The 16,461-nt window shown below is 41.9% G+C and overlaps 1 protein-coding gene across 1 annotated transcript; it reads right to left on the bottom strand.

Annotated features, from left to right (window-relative positions):
- Positions 1-12: 12 nt before the first annotated feature.
- On the bottom strand, positions 13-15,800 carry mthfd1b (methylenetetrahydrofolate dehydrogenase (NADP+ dependent) 1b). The gene is made up of 28 exons (XM_037796669.1): positions 15,645-15,800; positions 12,060-12,144; positions 11,442-11,501; positions 11,288-11,341; positions 10,935-11,071; positions 10,709-10,809; positions 10,444-10,580; positions 10,056-10,167; positions 9,812-9,939; positions 8,900-8,997; positions 8,554-8,727; positions 7,909-8,045; positions 7,753-7,799; positions 7,563-7,670; positions 7,354-7,428; positions 7,160-7,262; positions 6,945-7,021; positions 5,638-5,778; positions 5,492-5,560; positions 5,267-5,378; positions 4,955-5,094; positions 4,136-4,177; positions 3,771-3,871; positions 2,510-2,687; positions 2,098-2,205; positions 1,800-1,952; positions 796-905; positions 13-693 (listed from the first exon to the last, which is right to left on the bottom strand). Exons 1-27 carry the CDS (start codon positions 15,680-15,682, stop codon positions 816-818), a joined length of 2,805 nt encoding a protein of 934 aa, XP_037652597.1. The 5' UTR covers positions 15,683-15,800; the 3' UTR covers positions 13-693; positions 796-815.
- Positions 15,801-16,461: the final 661 nt, after the last annotated feature.

Here is a 16,461-nt window from a genome sequence, read left to right as displayed (position 1 = left end):
GTTGAAATGTGGTTTTTCCATCAAAGACACTTTATTTGATCTTTTCTGACAGAATATTTGATTTTTTTCTGACAGAAAAGTTGAAATCGCTGATTTACAACATCATGAATTCTCCAGCAATGTTAGAAATATTCAATTAGAATACAGGACAGACAAAATAAGACTTTTGAAAGGCAGTAGTCACAAGGTTGCTCAAAAAAAATTTATAAAACATTTTATAATGCAGCATTATTTTATGTTCAGTGTTTTTTCTATAATAAATTTATCCCAAAGGCACACGCAATTGTTAAAGACAGTGGTATAGTGCAGACAAAATATACATAAGTAGTTAATACAAAAGGCCAGATTTAAGAGTTAAGGCTTATTATTGTCATCGAGGGTTTTGGGATGTGAAAATACAAGCGGGGCTTGTTTATGTGCAGCGAGCAATGTAACTGAAAGAAGTGTCAATAGGACACTTCCCCCTGTCTATAACAGACTGGCAATCTCAGGGGGATAAACTGTTCTGTGATTAATTAAGTTTCTAGATTTACCCATCGGCAGCCTTCTGGGCAAACCGAATCAATTATTTACGGATGTCAGTGTCAGAGAGAAAAACAACAAATAAAAACAGCTCCAGCAGACAGGCTCATGGCGCTTCCAGTTATTAGTCCATCACATTTCATTAAGGCTCAGTGGGGGGGGGCGCTGGGTCTATACAGCAAACAACAAGGGCAAGATATTAACTGTTATCAACTGTGCCCGCCAACTCCAGTATGAGATTGGTATCTGTACGTCTTAACTTTGTTTCCTTACCATCATACAGTGCAGAAGCTTCAGAAGAGACCGTTGACCTGTTCAGTCTCAGGGTCCAGGTCGATGTCGTAGAAACAAGGCCTGGTGGGCAGACCGGGGATTGTGGGCATCTAGGAGGAACAGCAAGATAAAGCAGTTTTTATGACAGACACTATCAATAAATTATTTTAAAAAGGTACACTCATACAGTATAATGCAGCCTTTGAGCCAAGCTGAACAAACAGACACAAATAACTTCTGTGCAGACACACAATGAATATCAGGTGATGACATGGAGACTCATTTCATTATTGATGCATTTAAAATGAGTAACATACCATCTCTTGTACATCTCTTGCACAGCACTGTACAAGAGATACCAATGTGACCAATGTGACGATTTGCTGTTTTACTTTGTAATATAAATTACTTCAAAATTAAATTCTCTGGGTTTTCGTTAGTTGGATATTAAAACATGATGTCTGAAAACGTCTTCTTGGGGTCCGGAAAATAGTGACACGCATTTAGCTATTTATTATTGGTTTTATATATTAGATAATTTAATTGGTTGAGAAATTGCTAATGAAAATAATTGTTAGTTGCGTCCCTGGCTTGCTACTGTAATTCACAGTAGCAGGCAAACACAGCTGGTGACACACAAACACAAACATAATGTTTTACACTTCTAGAGTGTATGATAATGAATAGATTCAGCCGTTTACTTTCAGTTGAAGATGATTATTTGCACACTGTTTGCAGATAGACGGATCACAGCAGTGTGTGAAGCTGACAATATGTGTGATGTCATGTGTTTGTTATTTGAAAAGATTGAGACAGCCAAGTGCTACAGGTCATGCTTTGTTTTGATTAAAAGGATACTACTTTATATGAAAGACAGATGAATGTAGAAAATCAAGTTACATTGTGATGATTGATCGCAGTGCGTGCAGAGCAGTGAAGAGTCACTCCCAGACGTGAATGTGCAGAAAAACAGTAGAGAGGAAAGACATTGTGTGCAAACTCACCGTGCCGACCAGTGGGAACAGAAAGCCAGAGCCCACGCTGGCTCGGATGTCTCTGATTGGCAGGACGTACCCTGTGGGCACGCCCTTCCTGTCTGCCTCGTGAGACAGCGACAGGTGAGTCTTCGCCATGCAGATCGGCAGATTGCTGAAACCCTGAGGGGAGAGGAAGGAACAAAGAAAACTAATTAGATTGCTTACAAAAGTCCTAATTCCCAATTCAGTTATGAGAATTTCCACCGCCAACAAACAGGCCTGAGACAAGACCGAGGAGAGAAACGAGTGGAGAACAGATGCTGACCTGTTTGGTGTAGAGCTCCACCTTGTGTTGAGCCTCTGGGAGAAGCTCAATATCGTCCGCTCCGTAGATCTTCTGGGCGATTATTCGAATCTTATCAGCAATAGGGAGCTAGAGAGGAATTAGAAATAATAACAAAATAAATCGTATGTTGGCCCAGTAATGCTAATCAGACAAAAATCTGCTGGGTCCAAATAGATGATTTTGTTCTATTTTTATGCACACTGATACTGGATGCATGTACAACAGAGCGGGAGATCAGGAAAACATTAGTTTTATCTTCAGTGTGTCTGACATTTTTATTCCACTTTACAGACAAAACAAATATAATAACATCCAAGGTTTTCTGACAAATTCATTCACAACCTTAACCTCAACCAATTTTGAAAAACAGAAAACGTGAGATGGCCCGTACCTCCAAGTCATAGAGGAACTTGAATTTGCTGGGGGCCTCAGAGGCCCTCTGGACAGCCTGGCCCAGGGCAACCGCACCGGTTCCACCTTCGGCCCAGTGGGTGCAGCGCACGGCGTCGAAGGCTCCGGCAGCTTTGGCCACGCTGCAGACCAGGTCCATCTCAGCCTCGGTGTCTGTCCTGCAGGATGGGTCAGAGCAACAATAAGAGATACAGGAGGGAAATAGACACACACAAGAAAATAAATCTTAACCACATGTCAACACATTTGTGTCACTATTTATCACCTAATCTCTTTACTTACACCATCTTTCTGCCTCAAGCAAAGGTCACATTTTCTAGAGATATTGGCAACTTTTTCATTGCTTCTATTCAGTCTGTCAACTATAATACATTATAATAATTTGGAAGAAAAATAATTGGACGGAAAATAGATTTACAATCTCTTGATCCAGCTTTAAACCTTCATTATTAGATCTTTTTGGCAACTTGGGGGCAGCACAAGAAGCTGTAAACACAACACTGACAAACTGTAAGTCCAATATTCCCTCTCTCTTTAGCTGTTTTTGGTCTCTGCCAGATCTTGAGATAAATATCTGGCTCTTCGGCAGCTAAATACTGCACTTTATTACACGGCTTTGTTTAATACTCGATTCTGGTTGGTCAATAATGGCGTTTTATGGTCTGTTATTTCTTTATAGCAAACTGCTGCTATGTATAACTGACAGTTTCTATGGGCGCAGTTCTGATGTCGGACTCTGGAGGACCATTTTGTGTCAAATTATTGATTTCCTAAGTAAGTAGTGGTGTAATAAGTGGGATAATGTACAGCTAGCGGGTTATTGTTGTGAAATAAATTTCCTTCAGGGCGACGCATCACCACATCGCCCCGTCGGGGTTTATTTCACAACAATGACCAGCTCGCTGTACATTATCCCTTACATGTTCACCAGCCAGTCACCAACTTTGTCTGTCTGCTGTTTGGTACTGGGCAGGTAGCGTAGAGCAGGTTCATCAGAGCCTTTTTTTACCGTCTGCTATGTTGGGAAACAGGGTTGAAACAATAAAGTTGCAGGCCATAAAAACTAAAGTTGCCAACACGCTCTGCAGAGCTGATGGAAACTGCTGGTGATGATTCTCTACGGATTTGTCACTACAGGCAACTCCTTTCACAGTACTCGAATGTCATTTGATCCACTGTTAGGCTTTATGTCCTAGAGATCACTTTAGTCCATTGCTACTGTGTCGTCATCCATCACTTACTTGAAAGCGTTGACAGCCACCACCACTGGCACGCCGAAGTGCTGTGCGTTCTCGATCTGCTTCCTCATGTTGCTGCAGCCCTTCTCCAGCAGCTCCAGGTTCTACATACACGTAAACACACTTTTAAATAAGCTTGTGAGAAGGTAGTAGCAGCAATACTCCACACAAATGTTTAATGTAGATGCTTATATTGTGTTTGCTGTATGCTTTAACGTGCTGTGCTGCACACTTAACGTGCTATTGACCAAGTAAGCAGACTTTTCTTGAGCTCTCCGCACAAACTTAGAAATGTCGATTAGCTCATCAACAGAAAACTATCATTTAAAATAAAGATCACATTTTGGTAAGTTACTGTTAAGCATTACCTCATCAATGTATTCCTTAGGCAGTGGCATCCCAGCAGTGACCTGAACAAAAAAAAGAGTCATTGTTTAATTAATTAAAATAATCCAACAATGTACTCACAAAATCTTACACAGCAGAGACTATTTGAATTGTTTGCTTCAGGATTACAGTGATCGACCGCTTATTTGGATCAAAAAGCTTGGGACAGAATCATTCCTATACAAACGCTTTTTAAATAATTTGCTTATAGTAATCAAATAGTCCGCATACGGTGTTCATTTTGGGTCTTTTCATAAATGACAACATGTGTAAAAACATTTTAAAACTACGTTAGATCAACGTTAATTTAATTTTTTTCTTTTTTTTTTTACTTTACTCCCTGGATAATTTGACTCACGGGCCCTCTGCTTTCCGGCTGGATAACTGTGCTATGCACATTGATATCATAATGGGAAAAAGAAAATGTAATTTTCTCTGAATAAAAACAAATGCGCACGGGGAAAAGCACCTGTGGTTGCAGCTAAAGCCGCCCTTGTCAAGTGGATTGATAATGCCTGGTAACGTAATGGCCCCAAAGTGAAACTTTGCCGATCCTCAGCCGGCATGAGAATTGATGCACAACAACAAAAATGAGGGTGAGACTTTGTTTTGTGCAGAGGAAATATTCATTGTGACTGTGTGGATGCTGAAGTTGTGTTCAGAATCCACAGTGGAGAAATGCAAACTTCATGCAAATTTATACATAAAAGTAAAAGCACGAGTGTTTTTCTTTCACAATAAAATCAGTAAAGTAAAAGATTATCTTGTTATTAGGACACTGAGGAAAACAGCAAACTCACTGTTGGTCCTCCTCCGTGCATCTTCAGGGCTCTGACGGTGGCCACCAGCACCACCACGTGGGGTCTCAGGCCCGAGTAGCGACACTTGATGTTGAAGAACTTCTCCATGCCGATGTCCGCACCAAAGCCAGCCTCCGTCACTGTAGGGCACAATTGACAGAGGTTGTGAGACAAAACAGAATAGTAACAAAACCACAGCTGTGAGGAATACTGAGTAATTTCACTGAATTATTTAAAATCTTTTAGTTCTGTTAGATCAGTCATGAAAAAGTGAACATGCTGCCTTAGAGCCATTGTCTCAGCTCCCCTTACCCACAAAGCCCTCAGGTCCAACCAGCTTCAAAGCTATTTTATCAGCCAGGATGGAGGAGTTGCCGTGGGCGATGTTGGCAAACGGGCCAGCGTGGACAAACACAGGCGTTCCCTGTTGATTCACAAGACTCACATGTGACACAAAACCAATAACTCATAGCAACTTTTTTGGCTTGAAAAGTTATTTTCAGTGGAACAACCGGTTAGCATGTGTGCTTCACCCACCTCCAACGTCTGCATCAGGTTTGGCTTGATGGCGTCTCTCATTAGCACAGTTAGAGCGCCGCTCACACCCTGTAGAGAAAAATATTACATTATAGGAGCCTTGTTTCCACAATACTGCGTCATGAAAGAGAAACCAGACCACTGACCAGGTCCTCGGTGGTGATCGGCTGTCCGCCACGGCTGGTTGCCACAACCATCCTGGCCAGACGCTGACGCATGTCTGCCAGGCTGCTGGTGAGGGCGAGCACCGCCATGATTTCACTGGCCACCGTGATGTCAAACTGGGCCTGGAGGACAGAGAGGGGGGGAATAATTTCCCCTTTTTGTCAACAACATTGCAGTGAACTGGGTTCAGAGAGGGTACATTCAGTTTGCAAGCAGAAATGATGAAATCAAAGAAATTCTCTTAAACCTAAATAGTCTTTTTTAGATTTTAAAAATCAGAGCTAAGTACAACTGAACGCTGAATAAGACATTTTTATGCGACCAAAAAGGTTATAATTAACTTTCATGAAGTGAAAACACACTGTGAAAGGGTCAAAATTCTACAATGAAAACACGGACAACCCCCCAGACCGGACAACGCCGTGGTAGCGACCTGTCAATTACACGGTAGCCACGCCCTGAAGCATACCCTGTTTTATGATCTATTTGACTCTAAATGGTGAGATCGAATTTTCCATTTTTTCCTCTCTCGCCTGGGTCGGGGGTCAGCGTGTCCCTCGTGTTGACATCACTGGGTTGTATTCCTGTCTGGGGGTGAGACCTGTTATCTGTGCAGCTGCTCTACAGTTAGAGACAATGGAGCCCGTTGCTGGGGCAACCAAGGTCACAGAGAAGCGAAGTCTCTTGTAGTCAAAACATGGTATGCAGGCTAAGACACTGAGCACCGGGGGAAAGGGAGAATTGGGAGGCCTTCATGCAGAGAACACATCACTGGTGGAGACCTGACAATTTCTCATTGATCAAGCTTCAATAAACCTTTTGCATGCAACGTCAAAGCCTCTTGGGCCTCTTCCTTCCTGCTGATGAGTAAAAAATTCCACAACAAATGGGACCATAATTTACTAAATGAACGTCATGCTATATTGAAGACTTGAAACTAGCGATTGAAACCATAAACTCATGTTTACAATGTTTACTGAGGTAATAAATCAAGTGAGAAGTAGGCTCATTTTCTCATAGACTTCTATACAATCCGACTTCTTTTTGCAACCAGAGGAGTCGCCCCCTGCTGGCTGTTAGAAAGACTGCAAGTTTAAGGCACTTCCACATTGGCTTCACTTCTCAGAGCCAGTGGTTGCCCTCTGGTTTAAAGCATCTTTCAAATGCAAATTGAAACCACAGTGTCTTTTTTGATACAACCACTGGGTGGAGCTAAATAAACTTTCTAAAATGACACATAGTGGCCTTCACTGAGTAAGAAACAGCTTTGTGGATCTCATCTCTTTACCTCTCTCGTGAATCCCTTTTCAGTTGGCGACTGGCCGATCGTGATCTTCCTCAGGAATCGATCATTGGTATCCAACACTAAATTGATACACAAGGACCACATGAACATTTTTAGTTGTGCATAAAGCCTGATCAATACACTCACAATCGCGTACATACAGCAGATTTAATGAGGCAGACAACGTAAGAGTCATGAGGGATTAAGAGACTTCATACCTCTATGCCAGGTGACAGAGCTTGGGTCCATGTCCAGGCGGGCAAAGCGGGTGATCTCTTCTTCAGTCAGAGTCGAGGGATCAGTCTTTTCTATGCCCAGTTTCTAAACAAATACAGAAAACTTGTCAGATGGGCACCATAATCTGGACTGTGAGGTCAGTCAAAACCTACAAGTCTGTGATACAATCACCTACTTTCAGTCTGCTGATCTGGATGGGGGAGAACTTCCTCTGTCCTCCACTGAGTGGGACCAAGCGGTTATACAGAGCCTGATGATGCATATGGAGAGAAAGATAATAGTCACAATCTATTAATTAATATATAATATATATATATATATATATATATATATACACAAAAAGTGTATTTTTTAATATAGCATTGACCAAAATGGAGCACCCACCTTGTCAGATTGCGTAGACTCGTGGAACATGCGTGCATCGACGGCAGCGGCCACCAAGTTGTTGGCAGCTGTGATGGCGTGGATGTCGCCGGTGAGATGCAGGTTGAACTAAAATGAACAGACTCATTAATAAAGTGCAATGTTGCCTTTGTATATTTTAAGTTTCTTACTTGAAACAGTAGTGTAGTACCTCTTCCATTGGAATGACTTGAGAATATCCACCTCCTGCAGCACCACCTGCAGACAGAAGACCAAAACTACAGATATATCCACAAACAAATGTACATTTCAACAGCTTGTGAACCTGTGCAACCTTTCACAAAGAGTACATTATTCCAAAGCTCACCTTTAATGCCAAAGGTGGGTCCCTGAGAAGGCTGTCGGACACAAGCAAACACATTGAGCTTCATGTGGGCTCCCAGCGCCTGGACCAGGCCGATGGTGGTGGTGCTCTTTCCTTCACCCAGGGGGGTGGGTGTAATGCTGCAGACAGAAAATCTTGATCAGCTATAGAAACTTGCTGAGCAATATGAAAAAACAAAAAAGGTAGGGATTCTGATGTCAGTATATACTGTATCATCTAAAAAAAAACTACAGTCTTTAAAAAATGCTGTAGGCCAGGGATAAACTAACAGAACAGCACATGAAACATGATCAAGGGCGGCTGCGGCTCAGAGGGTAGAGCAGGTTGTCCAACAATCGGAAGATCGTTGGTTCGATCCCCGGCTGCTCCGGGTCACATGTCGATGTGTCCTTGAGCAAGACACTTAACCCCAAATTGCTCCTGAAGGCATAGCCATCGGTGTGTGAATGAGTATTTAGATTAGATCCTGATGGGCAAAGTTGGCACCTTAGTAGCCTCTGCCATCAGTGTGTGAATGGGTGAATACTGACATGTAGTGTAAAGCGCTTTGAGTGGTCGGAAGACTAGAAAAGCGCTATATAAATGCAAGTCCATTTACCATTTACCATAAAAGTGCTGAGAGCTTACCCAGTGACCACCACATATTTGCCGTCTGGCTGGCTCTGCAGCCGTTTGATGATATTCAGCTGGACCTTGGCCTTAGTCTTGCCATAGAGCTCCACCTCATCCGACAGCACGCCCACCTCTTTCGCTAGACAGTCGATGGGCTTGGGCACGCAGGAGCGAGAAATCACAATATCGCTGTTGGGGAGTTATAAAGACAGCACACATAATCACTTTTTCATCTGAGCAAAGGAGGAAACAGCAACGTGAGGCGAGGAATTAAACCAGCCCTTCTTGCATGTGGATTATTGAATTTAACAGTTAACAGAGCATGTGATGACTGAGAGAAAAGGAGGATGAGGAGACAAACCTTGGCACGGGCTTCTGGAGGTTGAGTTTGGTGTAAGAAATGTTCCACTTCCCTGGTTGGTGGCTCTCCAGGAAACGCTTTGCACTCAACACTGTGTTCTACACACAAAAACACGCTCAGTCTTTCTATTAACATCTAGGTTACATGAGACTAAAGAAAGAATTCATCGCAATTTCTTCATCTGGACAAAAAGTGTGATTTTTCAACCTTAAATAGGATGCTCTCACATAATAAGTATGCGAGCAATGCCAACCAGCGTTGCCAGATGTACGATAATTATTGTATTTGTACGATCATTTTGCACTCTGTAGGATGTACGATCAATAATGCAAAAAGTGCCATAATGTACTATAATTTGACCATTTTGTGGTGCGTACAATTAGTAGTTGGTTTTCGTCTGCGCTGTCACATTTTAATTAATTCCCGGATGAGTCCTACATCTGTGTTTACACGTCTCTTCTCACTTGACCTCTTTCCAGCCAATCATGCTTGGTGTAGGCTATGATGTTTCTGAATGTAACTCGCAAGCACAGCTGCTCAACGCTCATTAGCTTATAGCCTTGACTGTTTTCATGCAGAATATCAACAGGCTTCCAGTCAGCCTAACTTGTAATTGAATTTTTATAGTATGCTATTACAAAAACTGTCAGACTGATGGACTTATGGACACATAGCTTGCTTTAAAAAAAAAGGAAACAGATGTGGGTGTGTCAAAAAGTTGTTTAAATACGTGCTTTTGTAAAACTACACATTACACCTATTTGTTTTCATGGTTATGACTTACGTACAAAATTTGTCCTCAGAATACAATAATTTTAAGCCTCTAGTACGATAGTTTAACATTTCCCATCTGGCAACGCTGACGCCAACTTAAGAGTTTAGTTCAGGATTCACTCTGCAGATGGAGCTTACCGCCATCAGCATGGCCACAGTCATGGGTCCCACTCCACCGGGCACAGGGGTGATGAAGCCAGCCTGCTCCTTGGCTGAGGAGTAGTGGACGTCACCCACCACCCGCTTCCCACTGGCTTTAGTCTCATCTGAAAAGACACGGAGAGAAACTTTGGAGGTAAATACGACACAATTATCTCCGACTTCTACCACTTAACTGATGTGCCATGACTAAAGCAGACTGAAAAGCCTCAAGAAGTCGAACCTGGAATGTGGTTGATGCCACAGTCGATGACCACTGCTCCCTTCTTGATCCAGTCTCCTTTCACCATCTCTGCTTTCCCGATGCCGACGACCAGGATGTCTGCTTTGCTCACCTGGACAAAAACAGCGATGGGCATTAGTGAGCGTTTCATGAATAAGAGAATAGCATGGGCAAAAATGATGCTAGACTTGGTGGACATTAATTTCATGTTCATAAAAATGTTAAAATCTGGCAAGGCATGACGTTATTGTTTATGCCACACGATGGCAGCAGAGATCTGTAATTCCCAGCATGTCATCACCTACAAGAAAACATCAGTGGTCACATTATATGCTCTACTTGCATGGGTGTGAGGGCATATAATGACAAGTGGGTATACAATTAGTACCTCTCCCGGGAGATCAGCGGTTTTAGAGTGGCAGGTGGTGACGGTGGCGTGGTTCCACAGCAGCAGGTCGTGCATCGGTGCGCCCACAATCTTACTGCGACCAAGCACTACCGCTCTCTTCCCTGCCACGGACACACCTGTAGAGAACCAGCCGATCCATCAATTAATTCTGGCCTTATTGAATTCTTTCTCGTGTATTTTCACAGCACAGATGTTAGAATTTATTTAGCAACAGATGTTTTCGAGTGTTAAATGTTGCCTTTACCAGTCTGTCTGATCAACTCCATGCAGCCGTTTGGTGTGCAGGGGATGAAGCAGTCGCCCAGGTCCCCACGAGACAACTTCCCTGCATTGATGCTGGTCAGTCTGTAAATGGATCAGAACACATTGAACATTGCAAACTGAAGACTCAAAGATCAACTTGAATCAAAAGAGGAGTTAGCAAACCTTAAAAATGAGCACCCTGATCTTTAGATCATATCTGAACCTACCCGTCTACATCCTTCTCCTGGGCCACGGCGTTGGTGACCTTCTCCGTGTTGATCTTGTGAATTGAGTCTAAGGGCAGCTGCACGATGAGGCCGTGGACAGACGAGTTCTCATTCACCTCTGTGATGCTGTGAAGAACCTACGGACAGAGAGATAGCCTTTACACTCTCAGTTTGTCATTTACAGCATTAGCCTTACAATCCTTGTTTTGTTACAGCACCAATAAATCCCAAATTTAACACAGATTTTACTGCACTGAAAATCATCTGTTGACTATGAAGTATCTTACTGCGAGTGTGTACATACAGGCGAATAAAAAAGCCGGGCTGCACTAATACTTCAAATCCATTCTCACCTCCTCCTCCGTTGCAGTCTTGGGAAGTCTCATATGTGTGGCATTTATTCCAATCTGTGTACACAGAAAATGGGATTAGGCCGGGAGTTAGGATTGAATGCAAACGGTGTACAGTAGAAGTGTGTTGTGTACTGTATGTAAATGATCTTCTTACCTCTGCTGCTGCCTTCAACTTCATGTTGATGTACAGGTTTGAATCATCGCGGTCTCCAACCTGCAAAAGACACATGGCATCACTTCACCTGCCTGCATGAAGGAATGGGCCTCCTACCTAACAATGCACACACATATGTGTTGATGACAAAACACTTGCATAAATGTCTCCATCTACAAGACGGGGACTTTAGTGGAACACATTCATACGCTCTGTATCCATGCAGGGGCACACATGTCTGTCTCCAGGGGAAGGCCACGAGAAGACACATGACAAAATCTCTAAACAAAACATCAAAAAAGTGTGCTTTTTCTACGACATGTGCGAGTTCCTCATCTTAAGCCCCGTTTCCACCAAGAAGCAAGAAGTTCCTGGTAATTTTAGTCCTGGGACTACTTTTCAAGGAACTAAAACGTTCCTTCAGCCCATTGTTGTCTGCGTTTCCATAGCGGTTCAGAAAGTACTAACCCCCGACCAGGGACATTTTTGGGGGTAAAAAGACCCCGTAACTTAAGTTAGACCCTGGTCACTGCGGTCGAAACGCAATGAGTTCCTCAAAAGGTTCTTAGTTCCGGGACAAGTTCCTGTGGCGGACACAGGGCTTTACACTTACAGTACCTGTAAAACCACTAGACCGGGTCTGAAGTTTGGGTCTTGGAGCTTCATCTGCTCCACATCCTTCTTCAGACGCTCCCTCACCTGCCTGAGAACACAAGACAACAGAATAATTTTTCAGTTCTACGCAGTGACAGATGTACCATTATGAAGGAAAGGGATTGCACCATATAGTATACAAGCCACAGGCCCAACCAAAATGGTTTATGCACATGACATCTGGCTTTCTCTTTGTGAAATTGGTCATCATTTTCCAATCTCCAGCTGTCAGTCTCCGCTGCACATGGTAAACCAGGTCACCAGAGTCAGTTTAGGAGAATAAGAATCTTTGGTCTTTGTTTTATCTTTTGTTTAATGGTTTGGATTATTATTTTTATCTGTCCCCTCAACACATACTACAGTAGATTAGGTAACTCAACCAATCAAAGACAAGACAGACAGCAGTGACACAAAGGCACTGGACTTTAACTCAAAGCAATAAATCTATTTTAAGATCTAGCATGTCTGCTTCAACAAAGCTCAACCTGTTTCCTTTGTTTTCTATTCACACAATCAATCACACGACAAATCAGCTTTATTGATCTCGTTACTCAAAAAGCTCGACTGACGATTGTGTTTAAAACTCTGACCGACAAAAAAAACTTAAAACACAAAGTCTTTGTGCATCACATGAACTTCATTGGCAGCAACGATGGAATACAGCACATGATTATTACTATTGATTATGGATGCATGACACAATGGATGTCACTAATTTGAACTACCTTTAAAGTAACCTCAGAGTGTTTTTGCCTTATAAAATTAGTGTTTTATATTCCAATGGTTCATCCAAAGGTTTGTCCAAATATCCATAGTGTGCTCTGATAGCCATAATAACCTAAATCACTGGATGATGTTAATGTAATCAAGCCATTTAAAACATCAGGCATTCCAAAGGTACTAACATCTTAGCCTTTCTAACGGCCAGGATGCAGAGAAAAACAATGACAATACGCATTTTAAATCGACATAATGCAAATTATATAAAACATAGACCTACTGTTGAAACTAGGTTATTTAGGTACATTATTACTACATTACTATATATGACCTGCACTACGTTGCTTTTTATTTATTCGCAAAGGAGGCCAGAGAAAATAAGGGCTATCAATAAAAATATATATTATTCCCAGACTTCATAAAACTAGGGTGGTCCCAAATACCATTTTTTGGGCTTCGAAGCTTCGGTGACAAATATTCAAAGATATTCGAAGGTATTCAAAGCTTCGCGGTGCAACAGGATGACATATTCTTCTGTCTCCGTCTCTCCTGTTTCAGTGCCGGGACAACGCCGCTGCCGCACCACTGTACACACACGCACATCTGAGAATAACTAATAATAATGAATGTTGAACATGAATAATGAATAACGTTGTGGGATTATTCCTTATTTTTCATGGGCTATTAATGATTAATTTAATCAATTAAAAAATGAAGCATGCGAATAGTGATTTGGAGGTTGATTACCATGGCAACGGTCCAAGCTTCGAAGCATTCCGGTCAGCCCTACATAAAACCCATCTTTATAACATATTAATATCATACCAATCCTAATCTGATGATACAACAGGATGTTGTTCCTGGTCACTGATCAACTAGGGCAATATTCCTATAAACATTCATAGAATACAATACACAGTACTGTTTTGCCTTGATTGTTGACTCTGTGTCAATCGTGCTTCTTTAATGAACACACTTTAGGATAACAGGTTGTAGAAAACTACATTTCCTGAAAGGCAGAGACAATCTCATCAATAAACCCCCTGTCCATAAAGGTCACTTGTCCAGAACAAGCAATGGTAAGTATGTAAGTATGTAAGTAAGTAATTAAGTAAGTAAGTAAAGCTTTACTTATATAGCACCTTTTAAAACACACCGTTACACAGTGCTTCACACACACAAATAAAACATCAAACGATGACAGAGACCACAGAGTCTAAAACTAAACAGACCAAACTAAAACAAACATACACATGTTGATGAGGCCTTGCATAACTCTGATAGATTGGGGGAGGTGATTCCAGAGAGTTGGAGCTAAAACAGAAAACACCCGATCACCTTTTGTTTATCAGTTTGAGTCGTCAGCTTTAAGCTTCAGGGACAATGACTGTAAGTCCTCCTACTGAGGGCACAGTGGATCTAATTTAACTAATAAGTACTGTGAGGGGCAGTTAACAGGGTGCAGGCTGTCATGTCTTGTGACAAGCACATGCAACTAAATTAAAGGTTTTGTTGACTGAGTCTTGTTTGTCAGTCTCACCACACTTGAGTTCACTGGACCAACAGTGCAAAGATCACATCACACAGCTTCTTACATAATGCTGCAGGATTTGCAACCATTCATTCCAAAGTTTTCCATGATCATCTATCACTATGGATTATTACCACCAAATTATAAATGTGACACGTCACCGGTCAGTACATTTAGTGTGAACGCAGTAAGACTAATCTGCATAACTGTCAGTTGACAAATACTCCAGGCAACTTGAGAAAGAGTCTATTGATAGATAGATAGATAGATAGATATATAGATAGATAGATAGATAGATAGATAGATAGATAGATAGTAACTTTATTAATCCCGAGGGAAATTCAAGTTTCCAGCATCACAGTTCCATAGTGCAAAACATGTTAGTAAAAAGACAGTAAAAAAAAAGTTAGAAGTGCAAAGTACAAAGTACAAAAAAATATACCAGATATAAAAATACAAGGAAATGAAGAACACTGTTAAAACTGAATATAGTGCAGGGTAACAGCTGTGATACACGACTATTAAAAAAGTGAATATAGTGCAGAAGAGACTGTTAAAAATGAGTATATTGCAGGGTTACAACTGTGATACAGGACTATTAAAAAGTGAATATATTGCAGAAGAGACTGTTAAAAAATTATATAGTGCAGGGTAACAACAACTGTGACACAGGACTATTAAAAAGTGAATATAGTGCAGAGGAGACTGTTAAAACTGAATATAGTGCAGGGTAACAACTGTGATGCAGGACTATTGAAAAAGTGAATAGAGTGCAGAAGAGACTGTTAAAAGTGAGTATAGTGCATTATTATCTGTCCTGCAGACAGATTACCACCAAATTATAAATGTGACAGTCACAAGTCAGTGCATGTAGTGTGTGAACACAGCAAGACTAAATCTGCATAACTGTCAGGAGATAAATACTCCATGCAACTTGAGAGAAAGAGTCCATTTGAGATTGATCAGATGATTATATACACAATTAAACTACTAGGCAGGCACACTTCATTCACGTGGTACAGCATCATGTACAACTAAGTTATGAAGTGGTGATTTGCAGCCAGAGCACAGAATAAGAGCAGTTTCTTGAATAACAGCTGCATGTAAAACGTGTATAAGGCTGTAATCATGTACAGAAGTTATTTTATAAGTGTCTTTAGTTACTAGGTAACCGCTGACTCAGAAGGCTAGTTAGCTGACTAGCTAGTCAGTACATGTGACAAGACATATGTTTGGTTAACATAACACCTATATATATATTCATTCATAAACATGCCGGATTGAAATATGTTACTTACGCTGAAACCTCTTTCCCGCTTATAATTTGAGCTGACATCTTTTCGGTGTTGGTTTCTAAGGTGCTGGCACACACACTCGCTGCCTGGGCAAGAAGAAGAGGAGAGTGGGTGAGGACTGCTGCTAAAAACTTAAGTTAGTTCAGACAGCGTTGGGGAGTCAAAGGTGGTGACGTAGCTTCCATTCACAAATGCACCGCTACGGCTGAAAATGTGCGTAATAACTTTAAGGAATAGCGTCGTGACGTAGAACGTAGAGCCTCGCTAGTGGGCGTGACGACGGGGGAGAGGGGGCGTGGCTATTACAAACTGTCAACTCTGACAGCCAATCATATAACGTGTGAGTAGAAATCTCTAAACCAATAGCATTCCACAGCTCTGCTTGAATGGGCGGGACTTTAAAGGGGTGTAATTTGTAGTGATGGGAATTGAGGCTCTTTTTAGTGAGCCGGATCATTTGGCTCAGCTCACCAAAGAAGAGCCGGCTCTTTCGGCTCACTTCGCGCTGTTTTGACCTTTGATTAGCATGTGTGCATATATATCACGTAAATTATTCAATATAATTACACTAAACCTTATAATTTCCAGAATACCGTAATTTTACATGCTGCTTCGTTTCCGACTGTCACTCATCTTGTCTGCTATTTGCGCACCACACTCCGCACTACCGGTACTGCTCTGTACCTGTAGACCGTCGGCGCTCGCATATGCACGCTCGCGTGTGGCCGGAGTCTCTGCTGTACTCTGCTCCTCTGCTCGTCTGCCTGCTTGCTTGCCTTCACTCAGCTCGCTCCACCTCTAGACGTGCATGCGCACGCAC

Source organism: Sebastes umbrosus, chromosome 16, assembly GCF_015220745.1.
Source record: "Sebastes umbrosus isolate fSebUmb1 chromosome 16, fSebUmb1.pri, whole genome shotgun sequence".
Classification (NCBI taxonomy): Eukaryota; Metazoa; Chordata; class Actinopteri; order Perciformes; family Sebastidae; genus Sebastes; species Sebastes umbrosus.
Note: the sequence above shows the minus strand (reverse complement) of the source record. Positions and strands in the feature narration are given on the sequence as shown.

Excerpts from the sequence above, each read along its gene's own strand:
- mthfd1b (XM_037796669.1), bottom strand. The coding sequence starts at position 15,682 with ATGTCAGCTCAAATTATAAGCGGGAAAGAGGTTTCAGC. Across the intron at positions 7,800-7,908 it reads ACCCACCTTTGGCATTAAAG|GTGGTGCTGCAGGAGGTGGA; the intron begins GTGAGCTTTGGA and ends TTCTGTCTGCAG. Across the intron at positions 5,779-6,944 it reads AAAAGGGATTCACGAGAGAG|GCCCAGTTTGACATCACGGT; the intron begins GTAAAGAGATGA and ends TCTGTCCTCCAG.